Genomic DNA, 17,023 nt, shown 5'->3' on the forward strand with positions numbered 1-17,023 from the left:
CAGAGGCAGGCGGATTTCTGAGTTCGAGGCCAGCCTGGTCTACAAAGTGAGTTCCAGGACAGCCAGGATACAGAGAATCCCTGTCTCGGAAAAAAAAAAAAAAAAAAAAAAACCAGAAATAGAAAGAAAACCCCACAAAGATGGGAGTGAGAGGGCAGTATAGTTTTTAAAAACATATTTGATATTACAGTGGTTTTGAGTTTAGTAAAAAAAAATTGTTAAGATTTCTTGTTTGTTTGTTTGTTTTGAGACATGAATCCTAGGCTGGCCTTGAAAGTCTGATCTTTCTGCTTCTGCCTACCAAGTGTTGGGATTACAGGTATGTATCACTACACTAAGCTCTAAATATGTGAGCCAACAACCTTCCCTCCTCTTTTCGCCTTCCTTTCCTCTCACATCCTATTACTGAGCCATTTCTCTGTCTCTCCTTATTTTGTTTTGAGATAGGATTTTGTTAAGTTTCTGAGTGGACTTGAACCCACTCTGGTAGCCTTTGGATTTGTGCTCTTCATTCTTGAGCCTACCAAGTGACTGCTATTACAGGCCTGTATGCTGAGCCAGATCTGCGTTTGTTTTTTGAGACTAGATATTTTATGTATCCCAGGTTGGCTTTGAATTTGAGACCTTCCTGCCTTAACCAGGTTAAAAATTTAAAACTATTTTATGTGTATGAGTGTTTTTACCAGCATGTATGTCTGTGTGACACTTGTGTATCTGGTACCAATAGAGGCCAGAAGGGAGCATTGGTCCTCTGGAAAAGCAGCCAGTTCTTTTAACCACTGAGCGATCTCTCCAGCTCAGTCTTTTTAAAGTAGTAAACATTTATATATTTATGTATGTATTTATTGTTTTTATTTATGTATTTATTTATTGTGCACATGTGTACTTGGGCCATAGCACTCATGCAGACGTCAGAAGAGTCGCAGGAGTTGATTCTACTTCCTTTATGTAAGTCCTAGGGATTTAATTCAGGTTTGTCAAACAAGCCATTTTGTTGGTCTACCTACCATGTCTGGTTTTATATGTACTGTATATCAAACCCAGGGCTTCCGCAGTTTTAAAGACAAATTTTGGTGTCATGGGGTAATTCTGTTTAACTTTTTGGAGAACAACCATATAATGTTCCATGTTTAGCTACACCATTTTACATTTCTACCAGCAATGAATGAGGGATCTGTTTTTTCCACATCTTTGTTAATGCCAGTTACAGTATTTTCTTATTGTAGCCATTCTCTTAGGTATGAAATAGTATTTCATTTTAGTTTGATTTGTATTTCCCAAATGAGTAATATTGTGTTTATTGGGCAATACTCTCTTATCTGCCCAGGACCTAAGTTCCTAGTACATGGCTAAAACCATAGTACTGAATCCTATAAAAGTGTAAGTTTTCCTATTCCTATGTACATGTACATAGGATAAAGTTTAAGTGGTAAGGTAGACCAATAATTAGAACAATTATAACAAAATGCTTTATTTCAACTGTACCATTATATTTAAAGCTGACTGCTGCTGGTAAGATGGATCAATGGAAAGAGGTGCTTGCTATACAAGTCTGGTGGCCTGAGTTTGATCCCCAGCCAGAGTCTATGTAAAATTGGAAGTAAAGAATGCCACAAAACTCACTAAACTTTTATTTGTAAGAAAAAATGCCTGAAGTATTGAAGACCTAAGTTGTGATTTGAATTCTGTGACAGTTTTATGAGGGTGAAATATTACCACTACTTTTTTGTTTGTTCATATGTTTGTTTTGAGATAGGGTCTACGTAGCCCAGAGTACCCATAACTTAACAGTCTTTCTATCTCAGCTTCTCAGGCACTGATATTATAGATTAACACCTTCATATCTTCATATAGTTATTACTATAAAAATATGCTTATGGTGGTTCAAATGAGACATCCCTTATAAGTCTTAGACATTTGAATACTTGGACCAGTTGGTGACTATTTGGGGACAATTAGGAGGCCTTGCTGGAGGAAGTATGCCATTAGGGGCGGGCTTGGAGGGTTCAGGAGCCTTGCACTATTTCGAGTTTGTTCTCTATGCTTCCTGTTTGAGATGTAAGCCCTCAGCTGCTGCTCCAGCCAACATGCCTGCTACTTGCTGCCATGCTGCCTCGCCTTGATGGAATCTTATTCCTCTGGAACAGTAAGCCCAAAATAAATGCTTTCTTTTTTAAAGTTGCCTTGCTTGTGATCTTTTATAATAGCAATAAAAGAAACAAAGGCAGAGTTGGTGCCAGGGATTGCACTATTGCTGTGATAGACCTGACCATGTAATTTTTTTTTGTTTGTTTTTGAGAAATGTGGAAGACTTTGGACCTTTGGACTAGAAAATTGGTTGAATGCTATAAGCAGAGCTTAATGCTCAATCCTAGTAGGACCTTGGAAGCCAGTAGTGCTGAGAACTGTGCTGACCTCAGAAGCCCAGCTCAAAAAGTTTCAAAGGGGAAAAATAATAGGAACTGGGATAGAGATCATTCTTGTATCTCTTGCAGAGAGCTGGGTTCAGTTCCCAGCATCCACATGGCAGCTTATAGCTTTCTATAACTCCAGTTAAAGGGGATCCACAACCCTCTTCTGGTCTTTGTAGTCTCTAGGTGCATATGTAGTATGCATACATATATGCAGACAAAACTTCATACACATAAAGTAAAAATCAACAAATATTCAAAACCATAGTGGACTAATTTCTTTGAGGGAAGACATTTCAAGTTAACCCGTTGTGGTTATAAGTAATCACTCTTATGGAGGCCTATAGTGAAAGAGAGCAATTGGGGTAGAAATAAACACAAAATGTACACTTTGAAGAGAACACCACAGCCAAGGCTTGTGCTGGAAGAGCTAGGGTGATTAAGGCAAGGCCTGATCTCCATTGGGGAAAAGGGAGTGGAGCTAAGCTTCTACCTTGTATGAAGAAAAGGCCTAAGGAATTTTCTGTTCTTGAAAAGGAACAAGTCAAAGCAGCTAGGAATATGATTGAAGGGCACCAGAGTTCACCCCAAGTGACTTCTGGCTTCTGGTACATGAAGGATGCAGGAGTAAAGGGGTTGTGGAATCTTCTGTAGTCTTTCTTTTCGGTGTCCTAAGGATGTGCATGAGGCTAAAACAAAAAAGTAGTTGGAGAGGCTTATCAGTTAAGAGTACTTGCTGCTCTTGTAGAAAGCAGAGTTTGGAAAGCCACTGAGACCAGACATGTGGCAGGGGTGTCCCTGAACAGAGAGGCCATTATGTGAAGCTGTGAGTGTGAAGTCTGGGATTGCCTTGGAGACCCTAGGATGTTGGAGATGCCAGAACCTGAGATATCTGCTACGAAGAGTTGCATGATGCATGCAGGGCATCTGAGATGCCTGAGAGAGGTGGGGGAGGTGTGCTGCAGTTAGTAAAGCTAGAAGGTAGGGTCATCTAAACCCTTTGACATAGACTTACAGGATTTGGAATTTGCCCTGCTGGGCTTGGGTTTGCTTTAGGCCAATATATATATATATATATATATATATATATATATGTCTCAAAGTCTGCTGCCTCCTGCTACATTGCCCCACCATAACAGATTCTTATCTTTGGAACCCAAAGAAACCCATTCCACATAAGTTGTCTTGGTTGTGGTACTTTATCACAGCAGTAGAAAAATATGACAATGCTATAATAAATTTATACAAATGGAGTATTTTGCTTCTTCCTTGAATTTTTTCTTTTAACTTTTATTACATTATTTACATGTTTGTGCACTAGCACATACTATGGAGGCCAGAGGACAACTTTGGGACTCAGTTCTCTCCTTCTACCATGTGGATCCTGGGGATTGAACTCAGATTGTTAGGTTTGGTGGCAAGTACCTTTACCGCTCACCCATCTCACCCATGCCCCACCCCACCTTGTTTGTATGTGGGTTTTTTTCTGAAGCATCATCCCATAGCCTATGCTAAATTTGCAGTCCTCCTGCCTTAGCCTTCCAATGACTGGGATTTAGGTGTTTCCTACCATGTCTGGCTTTATTCCTGAATGTGACTGAAACTATGAAAGTAAAACTACAGAGAAGAGAGACTTTGCTGCATGTTCTTTAGAAATAGTCAAATCCTTTACCCATTTTGAGGGTGTAGAGTGCTGATGACTGGCCGCAGGGTCTTGAACATGTTAAGCTGTGTATTTTAAAAATCGGTTTGCCTTTTCATGTATTATTTGTCTGCTTGTTTTATTTGTTTGTTAAAACAGGGTCTCACCAAGTAGCTCTGGCTGGCCTAGAGCTCTCTATGTAGACCAGGCTGGTCTTAAACTCACAGAGATCTGTTGCATCTTATTTGCATATATTTCCTTCTACTTTATGGGTTGTCCTCACTTCTTTAGTGATATTCTTTGAGGTACAAAAGTGTAACATTTTATGAGATAGTTTCTTCCCCCCCCTTACTGACTTGTAGACATGCTCTATAGCTTTTAAATATCCTGTGCACGGATATTTTATCTGCATATCTGTCTGTACCATGTACTTGCCTGGTGTCTGAGGAGGCCAAAGAGGGAACTGGATTCCCAGGACTTCGGGTTTCAGACTCCAGTAAGCTGCCAAGTGGATGCTGGGAGTTGAGCCTGTGTCCTCTGGAATAGTAGCCAGTGCTTTTAACCAGTGAGCCATCTCTCTAGTCCCCTGGTTTCTTTTTCAAGATACATTCCTACTGTGTAACTCAGACTGGTCTTTATTTAGTTTTGGCAGATTGTCAACTCATGGTTGGCCTGGTGGAGCCTCCTGTCAGTTTTTTCTTCAGTTGACACTATGTTTGGTTGTTACAGCTGGGAAAGTTTGCCTGGCCCAGGATAACCAAGATTTATTCTGGTGTTTTCTTCTAAGAGCTTTATAGTTTTAGTTCTTAAGTCTGTGGTCTACTCTGAAGTAATTTCTGTGTGTGATATGGGATGGGGATCCACTTTTACTGTTACACATATTGATTTGAGTTACCCAGTACCTTTAGCTGAAAATACAGTTTACTCATTAAATAGTTTCTTTGTTGAAAAATCACCTGACAAGAAGTGTTAAGGCTTACTTTTAGCCTTTCATTAATTTTTCTCATTGATCTGTTTCCATTGTTATTCTGTTACTAATTTCTAATTTAATTATTTTCCTTAGCAGGCCTGCCTTTCTTCTTTTCTTCTTCTCTCTGCTCATATAGCCCAGGCTGTTAGTTTTCAACCCTCTATATAGAGAAATTACGTTGAATACCTTATCTTGTCTCCATGTCTCAAGTCTTGAGATTGTAGGCCTGCATCCTCCTGCCCAGTTAATGTGGTACTGGGGCTCAGACTCAGGGCTTCCTTCATGCTAGCTAAGCACACTACCAACTGACTACATCCCCTAGTTGAATTGTTTTGTTGTAGAAGAGAACATTTGATTGATGCCTGTTTTATTGCATAGCATGTGATGTAGTTGAGAGATGCCTATCTGTGCTTGAAACAAATTCATTTTTGCTCTCCTTAAAGAGTATGTTTTACAGATGTCAGCTAGGTAAGGTTGTTTGATACTGTGGTCCAAATATTGTTATCGAAGTATCTGGTCCTCTCTTTAGTTTGTTAGGTTTTATATCATGTATTTTGGGGGCATGTGATGGTTAAATATATGTGTGTATAGCCTTATAATTGTTTCCTTGTAAAATATCCCTTTGCCTCTATTATTTGATATCAGCAAATTGGGCTTTTAACAATATATTAGAGCATGGATAAGATTTTAGGGTTTGGTGGGTTAGAGAGATGCCCAAATGGTTGAGACCTGGCTGCTTTTGCAGAGGACCTGGTTCAGCTACATGGCAACTTATCATCATCTGTAACTGCAGTTCCAGAGGATCTGATGCTTCTTCTGGCCTCTGGCACAAAGCATGCACATTTTGTACATGGAGACAAAACAATTATACACATTAAATAATTTTTAAAAAATCATGATTTCAGAGTTTTGGGGCTAGAGAGCTGGCTTAGTGGTAAGAGCACTTGTTGCTCTTGCAGAGGACCTGGATTTAGTTCCTAGCACCCACGTAGTACTCACAACCATATACAACTTTGCTTACAGGGTATCTGATGATATCTTCTGACCTCTACTGGCACCAGGCAAAATACTCATATAATTTAAAAAGTCAAATGTCTTTAGAGTATTAAAATGATTTCCCAGGGCTGTGCTGAGGATCGAATTCAGGGCCTCTCACATGCTAGGCCATTGCCCTATTTCAGAATTACAACCTGGCCCTTTTCAACTTTATTTTAGGACAGGGTCTTGCTATATTGTCCTGGCTGGTCTTACAGTTTTGATCCTTTTGCTTCAGCCTCTGGGTAGCTAGGATTACAAGAAATGGACCAGAGATTTCATTTAGAATGGTTGAAAAAAACAGGGTCCTCTCTGTATCCCAGGCTGACCTTGCATTCAGGGTTATTTAGCAGCATCTTTCTGTACATGGGCATGTCGGCATGTGCCACCATGCCCAGCAAAATTTGAGGGCTCTCTCTTTTTATTTGCTTGTTTTTATAGAGTCTCATGTAGCTGAAGGTGGCTTGAACTTTTGATTCCTGCTGCCTTCACCTCGGAGTGCTGGCTCTACCACATTTTTTCCCCTTTGAGACGGGGTTTCTATAGCTCTGGCTGTCCTAGAATTAGCTCTGTAGACCAGACTGGTCTCTGTCTGAGTGCTGGGGTTAAAGGTGTGCACCACCACTGTCCGGATAGAATTTCAGTTTTTAAAAGAAATGCTACACTCCAAAACCAATGTGAGGTTTTTGTTAAGAATCATATAACTTTACCTATTTCTGGCTGTTTAGAAGTCTGTCTTCTAGAATTCTGGCCTTGAGGTTTCTGTATAAATGACCTTTGGTTAGGTGAAGTGAATAAGTATCATTATTCTTACTTTAAAAATACCTCACTTAAAATGTTAGCATTTGGGGAATGTGGGTAAAGGTTGTACTATATTCTTTATATATTCTTGCAAGTTATTTCCCCAGGTTAAAATTATTTCAAAATAAGTAGTTAAGGGGAAAAGGTGTCAGGCCACTGAGATGGCTTCCTGGGTAAAGGTGCTTACTACCAAATCTGAGTCTGATCTTTCTGCCCACATGGTATAAAGAAGAGAACTCTTGAAAGTTGTCTCTGAGCTCCATGTAAGCCCCATAGTGGGCCACCGCAAGTGTGCACATGCACAGAATAAGTAAATAAATATAAAAAAGAAAAAAAAAACTCTACCTATTTTCACTTGTAGGAAATAGCAATCTTATTAACTAATATTGATCTGGCAATGTAACCAAATAGACCACTTTATGAACTCTTAGTTTCATTCTTTTTTTTAAAAGATATATATGATGAGTACACTGTAGCTGTCTTCAGACACACCAGAAGGGGGCATCAGATCCTATTACAGATGGTTGTGAGCTACCATGTGGTTGCTGGCAATTGAATGTAGGACCTCTGGAAGAGCAGTCAGTGCTCTTAACCCCTGAGCCATCTCTCCAGCCCTCTTAGTTTCATTCTTAGCTCTAGTATTAAACATAGATGTCTTTAATAGCACACTCTTGCTGGTCAATTTCTGAATCTTCCAATTGGACTCTTAATTATTCATCAGTAAATGTTGGATTTATACTTCCATAAAGTTTGGAGATAGCAATAACCTCCTGCACCATAGTAAATCATGAATGTAGTCCTCCTGTAATTTTGTTTTTGAGATGCCCCAACTTCATCTTTTGCATATGAATATTCAATTATCCTAGCATCAGTTGTTGGAAAGACTATTCTCTCCTTGTTACGTTTTCTTAAAATTATTTGACCATCAACACATGGGTTTATTTTCAGACTATTTTCATTTCATTTTTTGTGTATCTTCCCTTATGGCAGTATTTTACTGTTTTGTTTTTATTTAGGTTTGTTTTATTATACTGGAAATACTGCCTGAATAATGTAGTTTTTATTTTTTGAGACAGGGTCTCATGTAGCCCAGGCTGGCCTCAAACTCACTGTGTAGCCTAAGATGACCTTTAACCTTGTTTCCCCTATCTCCACCTTCAGAGTGCTAAGATTATAGATGTGTGCTTCCAAGCCTGGTTTATATAATGCCATGGATTTTACACAGGGCTTTGTCATGCTAGAACAGCATTGAACCTTCTGAACTACATTCTCAACCCAATAAATTAGCAGTGGCATTGACCTCTGGTCTTTACATGTTAACTCAAGGTTCACAGGAACACATGTGTATTCACAGGCATAGAACATGTGCATGCACATGCACACACAGACACACACACATACCCCACATTATCAAAGTCAAAAAATATTAACTATTTACAAAAGTTAGTGAAGGATTCTGACAACATAATATGTAGAACATTGCCAAGTTTACATTCCAACCCACATTATATAAGGGCCAGCATTTTCTTTTCTTTTTCTATTTTACTATATTATTTTTGTTTGTTTTGTTTTTTAAGACAGGGTTTTGTTTGTTTGTTTGTGTGTGTGTATGTGTGTAGCCTTGACTGTCCTCAAACTCTTTCTGTAGAACAGGATGGCCTCAAACTCACAGAGATCTGCTTGCTTCTGTCTCCTGAGAGCTAGGATTAAAATGTGTGTGCCACCACTGCCCAGCAATTTTTATTTTACTTTATTTTATTTTATTTATTTTTATATTTATTTATTTATTTTGATTTTTCGAGACAGGGTTTCTCTGTATAGCTCTGGCTGTCCTGGAACTCATTTTGTAGACCAGGCTGGCCTCGAACTCAGAAATCTGCCTACCTCTGCCTCCCAAGTGCTGGGATTAAAGGCGTGCACCACCACTGCCCAGCAATTTTTATTTTACTTTATTTTATTTTATTTATTTTTATATTTATTTATTTATTTTGATTTTTCGAGACAGGGTTTCTCTGTATAGCTCTGGCTGTCCTGGAACTCATTTTGTAGACCAGGCTGGCCTCGAACTCAGAAATCCGCCTGCCTCTGCCTCCGGAGTGCTGGGATTAAAGGTGTATGCCACCACGCCAGGCTTATTTTTATTTTTAATTATATATTTTCTTTATTTACATTTCAAATGTTATCCCTTTTCCTAGTTTTCCCTCTGAAAACATCCTATCCCCTCCTACTCTCCCCTGCTCCCCAACCCACCCACTCCTGCTTCCTGGCCCTGGCATTCCCCTATACTGGGGCATGGAGCCTTCACAGGATCAAGGGTCTCTCCTCTCATTGATGGCCAACTAGGCCGTCCTCTGCTACATATGCAGCTAGAGCCATGAGTCCCACCATGTGTTTTCTTTGATTGGTGGTTTAGTCCCAGGGCTCTCTGGGGGTACTGGTTAGTTTATATTGTTGTTCCTCCTATGGGGCTGCAAACCCCTTCAGCTCCTTGGGTACTTTCTCTAGCTACTTCATTGGGGACCCTGTCATCCAATGGATGACTGTGAGCACCCACTTCTGTATTTGCCAGGCACTGGCAGAGCCTCTCGGAGACAGCTATATCAGGCTCCTGTCAGCAAGCTCTTGTTGGCATCCACAATGGTATGCGTTTTGGTGGTTGTTTATGGGATGGATCCTCAGGTGTGGCAGTCTCTGGATGGTCATTTCTTCAGTCTCTGGTTCACACTTTGTCTCTGTAACTTCTTCTATGGGTATTTTGTTCCCCCCTTCGAAGTATCCACACTTTGGTCTTCCTTCTTCTTGAGTTTCAAGTGTTTTGCGAATTGAATCTTGGGTATTCTGAGCTTCTGGGCTAATATCCATTTATCAGTGAGTGCATATCATGTGTGTTTTGTGATTGGGTTACCTCACTCAGGATGATATCTTCCAGATCCATCTATTTGTCTAAGAATTTCAGAAATTCATTGTTTTTAATAGCTGAGTAGTACTCTATTGTATAAATGTACCACATTTTCTGTGTCCATTCTTCTGTTTAGGCTCGATGCTCCAGTGTAGGGGAATGCCAGGACAGTGAAATGGGAATAGGTGGGTGGGTGGGGGAGCACCCTCATAGAAGCAGTGGGAGGGAGGATGGAATAGGGGGTTTGCAGAAGGGAAACCAGGAAAGGGGATAAACATTTGAAATGTAAATAAAGAAAATAGCCAATAAAAAAGAGCTGTATGCAAAGTGGTTTACTAGTCAGTGTAGCTATATTAAAAATGATAACGCATACTTAGTCCCTGATATCTTAGTTGCTAAGTTGTACAGCAACAAGAATAAACTTTTTAATTAAGAAAGTTTAAATCAGGTGACTTGTTTTTTCCTTAATGATTTCTGTTGTATGATTTTAAAACTATCTCTTTTTCATCCTTCAGATTGCTATGGGAATATATGACCATATAAAAGGAAGTACACTCTGATAATTCTCATACCTGAGATGTAAGTAGACTGAAGCGTGAAACAAGAAAAAATTTAGTGCCAACCTTAGTTACAATGGCCACTGATTCTGGGGAGCCAGCTAGCACAGAAGATTCTGAGAAGCCTGATGGAGTTTCCTTTGAAAACAGGGCTGCCCGGGCTGTTGCCCCTCTGACTGTAGAAGCGAGAATAAAGGAAAAATACAGTACCTTGTCTGCTTCCGGGGAAAACATCGAAAGAAAGAGGTTTTTCCGAAAGAGTGTTGAGATGACAGAAGATGACAAAGTTGCCGAATCTTCCCGCAGAGATGAAAGAAAAGCTGCAACAAATATTTCAAGAGTAGATAAAGTTCCTACAAATGTGCTGAGAGGTGGGCAAGAAGTTAAATATGAGCAATGTTCAAAGGCAACCTCAGAATCCTCAAAAGATTGCTTCAAGGAGAAAACTGAAAAGGAAATGGAAGAAGAAGCAGAAATGAAGGCTGTTGCAACTTCCCCTAGTGGCAGGTTCCTGAAATTCGATATAGAGCTGGGAAGAGGAGCATTTAAAACGGTATATAAAGGATTGGACACTGAGACATGGGTTGAAGTTGCTTGGTGTGAACTACAGGTGCGTATATAATTTTCTTGGCGTTATGAATTCCAGATTTAGCTACTGGGACTGCCAGAATGATCCTGGATGAAGACGTAAAGAACCCTTCTACCATCACTGAGAAATTATGCTCTTCTAGTTTCAGCTAGATACAGGTCAAATATAAGGAGACCTTATCCAACTCATGAAAAAAGTATCAGCATTCATATGGGATGCTTAAAATTAAGATTGGGATTTGGAATCTGGCTCAGTTTGGTACAGTACTTGCCCTAGCATGCATGAGCAAAGCTTTGGGTTCAATCTTAGCACTACATATACTGAGGATAGTGGTACATGTCTGTAATTCTAGTACTTGGGAGGTGACAACAGGAAGATCCAAAGTTCAAGGTCCTTCTTGACTATATGTAACCTGGGCTACATGAGACACTTCCTCAAAACAAGAACAAAAAAATCCCAATAACAATAACAAAAAAAACCCCAAATCACAAAATTAGGATTGACTAAAGATAGCCATTACAGATAGGTTGTTGTTTAAATTCTAATGCTGTCTATAAAATACCCCACTCATATTAAGTTTATATTCCACTCATTATAAAGTTATATTGTTTGCCATTTGGGTAGACTAAAATTTAATCTTAAGAGTTTGGTATAGGAAGATTATTATATTTTATTTGAGACAAGGTCTGATATATTTCAGGTTAGCCCCAACTTCACTATGTAGCTGAGAATGATCTTCAACTTCTGAGCTTCCTGCCTCCACTTCCCAAGTGCTGAGATTGCAGGCATGTACCACCATGCCCAGTCTACTTGATTTTCAGGGGCTGAACTTCTCTGCCAGCAGAGCTACACCTCTAGACCTGGACCTCCTTGAAGTTGTACCTAGACATCTAGCAACTCCAGCTAGAGTCTGTGAACTAAAGATGCTACTGAAAATCAAAACAAAGCAAAACCACCAGCAAGAGAAAATAGGCACAATAGACTATAGCAGGTTAACATGTTGAGTGAGCATTGTATGTGTATTTTTATTATAGTAGTGATTATTATATTATTATATTTAAGATAATGTAGAAGTAGAAGAAGTAACTGAAAATTCATGGTTAAGGGTTAAGCATTAATTAACCCCAGCATTTAGGGGATTGAGGCAGAAAAATATTGAATTAGATGCTAGATCTTGTTTCTTAAAAATGCAGTTTTGTAAAATATTCACTGTAGGACACTTAATTTTGATTCTAAAATAGTTCTATTACCTTTTTAGAAGTGTTTCTAGATTCTATTTAAGCCACCAATAAAATGAATATGGTTAATTCCATTAAAGCCATCCCAGTGCTATTTAGTTCTATTTCCTTTTGTCTTCGTCAGATCCAGCCATAGATATTAAGTGTAGACCCAGGGCTAAAGCGATTCTCTTGAATCTAGGAATGATGAAGTTTGCTCAAGTATATGCTAGTTTCTTTGCTTAACAAATTATATAACTTGATTAAATCTAAACCAAAGACAAATGCTTTTGCAAAATGACAAAGGATGATGGTAGAAAGGGACAAGTCTAGTCTGGGAAATATCATTAATTCCTAGATAGTTTTGTGAGTTATTTTTAGTTATTTGTGGAATTGACTTCAAAAAGAAAGAGAAAGAAATTGATATGTGTAGTAGGCTGAATAATGACATCTCAAAGATGCCATGGCTTCAACGTTACTTGGTTAAAACTAGCTTTGCTGATGAGCTAAGTTAGAGATGGAAATAGTGAATTTAACTTGTTTTATCTAATCATCAGTCTTTATAAGGAGGAAAGCAGGTTGGCAATCATTTGAGGAAGATCTACGAATAAAAGCAGAGTTTGGAGTGATACTGTTGTAGGATTGGGTCACCAAGCCAAAGGATACAGATACCCTCTAGAAAGTTGGAAGAGGCATGGAAATAAACAGTTGTCTAGGGTCCCCAGAAGAAACAGCTGCTGTCTGAATTCTAGTCTAATGTGACTCACTGTAGATTTCTGATTCCCATTTCTGGAACATAATACATCTGTGTTTTAATCCACTAAGTTTATGCTAATTTGTTACTGTAGCAATAGGAAATGGATGTGACCTATTACAGTTGTCATTTTTTTTTTTTGGTTAGTCAACAAACATTCCTTGCAACGTGCCAGACCTATACTAAATGCTAGCAATACAAAAAGGGAAAAAAAGCAGACACAGACAGATTTCATAAAGCCTAGAGTAGAATGAGTATAGTTAGTATATGAACAAGCCTTGGAGATTGGAGTTAGCAGAAAGATGAAAGGGCTGTTTTAACTATGGGTTTGTTTAAAGGAGATGAGAGGGTTAGAAGCAGAAGGAAACAGAGGTGTTACTCCTTTACTACCTCGGTTTCTTTTTGAACTTATTTTCAGGTGATTTTCTACTTACAAAAGGGTTACAAAGATACCCTATAAACTAAAATACTGACCGTAACCAGGATATATAAGTTTGCCTGCAAATACTCCTCTTCAGTTATTTGATTACATCCATGTTTCTATACTGTGTGTACTCCCCCTTCTTTAACAGTTTTCCCCCAGTGTTTCCTTGAACTTTCAAAGGGTATTAGCTGTTTCTCCCTCTCCTCTCTCTCTTTCTGAGATGAGGTCTTACTATATAGCTTACAAATACCAAGAACTCATTTTAAAAACCTTCTACTATGATTTGTAAATACTATTATTATAGCATACACTGCCATGGCTGGCTAGCTAAGCTCTGCATTATTTGTCAAGACTACCACAAAAGTGATGCCCATCTACTTAAGTCTGCAATAGCAACGATACATGATGTTGGTATATGTTAAAGATAAGGTAGGTAATTTTGACCACTTGACTACTGTCAGATTGTTCCTATTACCTACTTGTTAGATTAATAAATATCTTTGGAGTATATACTTTGACACTGTGAAATACATCTCAGGTAGGTTTTGGTACTCTTTGGTGTCTTTACACAGGTAATTTACACTGTGATTATGATGTTCTGTTTGTTTGTAAGACTTACCTAGAACTTGATGGCCCAAGCTGGTCTTGAACTTCTGATCCTCCTGCCTGAAATGCCAACTTTATATTTTCTACTTTCTGTATTTATCAATTGGCACCACCTCTTAGCTTTGTGTAGTCTTTCCCCAATATATCAATTAAGTTTCTAAAAATTTATTTATTTATTTATTTATTTATTTATTTATTTATTTATAAGTGCTCTGTCTGCATGTATACCTGCATGCTAGAAGAGGATAAGAGATAGCTTTAGAGATGGTTGTGAGCTACCATGTGGTTGCTGGGAATTGAACTCAGTGTGTCTGGCAGGGCAGCCAGTGTTCTTAACTGCCGAGCTAGTCACCAGCAGAGCGATTTATTTGTTTATTTTTATTTTATGTGCTTCTGGATTTTTCCTGACTGTTTGTGTGAGGGCATTGGGTCCCCTGGAACTGGAGTTACACATAGTTGTGAGCTGCAATGTGCATGCCTGGTGTACACAGTCCAGAAGAGGGCACCTGTTTGATTCTCTGCAACTGGAGTTACTTATGGTTGTAAACTGTCACGTGGGTGCTGGAAATTGAACTCCAGTCGTCTGGAAGCAATGTGTATAATCTCTGAACTATCTTTCTAGCCCTCATATGTGTGTATGTTTGTTGTTGCTTGTTTTTTCAGACAGGGTTTCTTTGTGTAGTCCTGGCTGTCCTGGAACTAGCTCTGTAGACCAGGCTGGCCTTAAACTCACAGAAATCGGCCTGCCTCTGCCTCCGAAGTGCTAGGATTAAAGGTGTGCACCACTATCACCCAGCTTACATATGCTTATATTTTTTTAGAGATGACTACATGGTATTGGGTAACTGTAGTAACAAATCTGGAATTTTGGTTTCTTTAAAAACACAGAAATATAAGAATGTGTTTTTGTTTTACTCTCAGAAGCTGTTGTCCAAGGGCTCAGTAGTTTGCACAAGGCACTACAAAAAGTACTAAGTGAAGACTATGTAGCTAAAAGGGAACACATCCCCAGGGAAACATAACAATTTATTACTTTTAGCTCTAGAGCAGTTTAATAAAACTGAAGTGTTGGAGGAGCAGCAGTAGTGTGGGAGTGGATAGTGTGGGGTTGACGTGTCTCATTGATATTTTTAATTATTTACCTTAGTGACTGGTGGGCTTAGATACAGTAGGGGAAACAAATGGCTACCTTATTTTTCTTTTTGTTTGTTTTAAAAAGATGTATTTAGCCGGGCGTGGTGGCGCACGCCTTTAATCCCAGCACTCGGGAGGCAGAGGCAGGCGGATTTCTGAGTTCGAGGCCAGCCTGGTCTACAAAGTGAGTTCCAGGACAGCCAGGGCTATACAGAGAAACCCTGTCTCAAAAAACCAAAAAAAAAAAAAAGATGTATTTATTTTCATTTTGTGCATATTGGTGTTTTGCCTATATGAATGTCTGTGTACCATGTGTGCTTGGCACCCATGGAGGCCAGAGGTGGGTGTTGGATCCTTTGGAAATGAAGTTACAGATGATGGTGGGTTTCCTTGTGAGTGCTGGGAATTGAACTTGGATCCTCTGGAGAAGCATCCAGTGCTCTTGATATTAGCCAAGAAATCATAGTAAAATTTAAATGACATGAAATTTCAGTGTTAAACTGTTAAATCCTAGTTCACGAAGCCTGAGCTAGATGTGGTGGTAGGTGGTACATACCTATAATCCCAACACTTAGGAGGCAGAGGCAGGGGGATTTTGAGTTTCAGGCCAACTTGGACTGCTTAAAAAAAACCCAACAATAATCACAATAATTTTATAACTATATATAATTTTAATATGAAATCCTTATGTTGCATAAGAAACAGAAAAATGTTATATATGAATACAGCAGTTACAATAGTTAAATTCTTTAGTAAAGGTTTAACAAATACAATTCACCAGTACATCAAACATAGTTTTTTGTTGTTTTAGGAATTAAAAAAAAGATGGGGAGTATAGCTAGCTTAGTGATAATATACTAGCTAAGCATGTATGAGGCTATAGGTTTAATACCTCCAGCAACATAAGAGTAGGAGAAAAAAAGGAAGCTAAAATAATTCTGTACCAGGAAACTTATCAATAAGCCATGATTGTATTCGTAGGTGCTGAGAAGATATTAGATAGAATTCCATAGCTACTCTTAAAAGAGCAAAACTAGTGTTATGTGTATGGAAATCACTTAATTTAAAACAATTTCTTTAAAACAGAATAATCGTTTAAGCTCTAGGATGATAAAGCTGTTTTTATGAAAATCTCGTATAAGATAGTTATGAGTGTTAGCATCTTTTTTTCAATATTGTTTCTATTTTAGCAAAATCAATTAGGGTAGAAAAATATAACAGTCCAAATATAAGAACGAGATCTACTTATCATTTCCTGTTGATAATAAGTATCTTCATGGAGAATTTGAGTCTCTGATTTTTCTGTGATATAGGATGACTAGAGGCATAAACCTATACTGAGTTTTCCAGAGCTTTGACTGTCTCAAGCCAGCAAAGCAAAAAGCAAATCAGAGTCCAACTTGTGATGTCAAAAGCAGATAAAAACTTTATAAGAAAACTATTAATATTTGAGAGATGGCTCATAAGGTAAAGGTGTTGCTAAGCCTGATGATCTGATTTTGATGCCCAGGACCCAGGGGACGGAAGGAAAGACCAGACTGCAGAGGGTTGTCCTCTGATCTCCACATGAATATCGTGGCATTCACCAGCCCCCCCATTCAAACACAAGTAGATAAATGTAAAAAAATTTAAAAAACCCTATAGACCAACATTTCCAACAAATATACATGAAAAATGTCTGGTTTAACATTAGAATATTAAACCCTATGACTTCTGCATACACTGTGACATATACAAGTATGAAGAAACAAATAAATGTAACTAAAATGAAGATTCTGTTATTGTGATTAAAACAAATCAAAACAAAAACACTTCTTTTTTATATTTTTATTAGGTATTTTCCTCATTTACATTTCCAATGCTATCCCAAAAGTCCCCCATACACTCCCCCCCCACTCCCCTACCCACCCACTCCCACTTTTTGGCCCTGGCGTTCCCCTGTACTGGGACATATAAAGTTTGCAAGTCCAATGGGCCTCTCTTT

At 38.6% G+C, this 17,023-nt stretch overlaps 1 protein-coding gene across 7 annotated transcripts in view; it reads left to right on the forward strand.

Annotated features, from left to right (window-relative positions):
• Wnk3 (WNK lysine deficient protein kinase 3) overlaps window positions 1-17,023 on the forward strand; it is a 129,067-nt gene that overhangs the window by 16,097 nt on the left and 95,947 nt on the right. For 6 of the 7 annotated variants that reach the window (XM_029473228.1, XM_021153288.2, XM_029473232.1 and 3 more), the window contains one exon: window positions 10,274-10,925. In XM_029473228.1, coding sequence (XP_029329088.1) covers window positions 10,392-10,925 — 534 coding nt within the window. In that variant the 5' untranslated portion in view covers window positions 10,274-10,391. The remainder of the gene's footprint in view (window positions 1-10,273; window positions 10,926-17,023) is intronic. The other variant, XM_029473231.1, reaches the window with a different exon arrangement.

The sequence above is a fragment of the Mus caroli genome, chromosome X (genome assembly GCF_900094665.2).
Source record: "Mus caroli chromosome X, CAROLI_EIJ_v1.1, whole genome shotgun sequence".
NCBI lineage: Eukaryota > Metazoa > Chordata > Mammalia > Rodentia > Muridae > Mus > Mus caroli.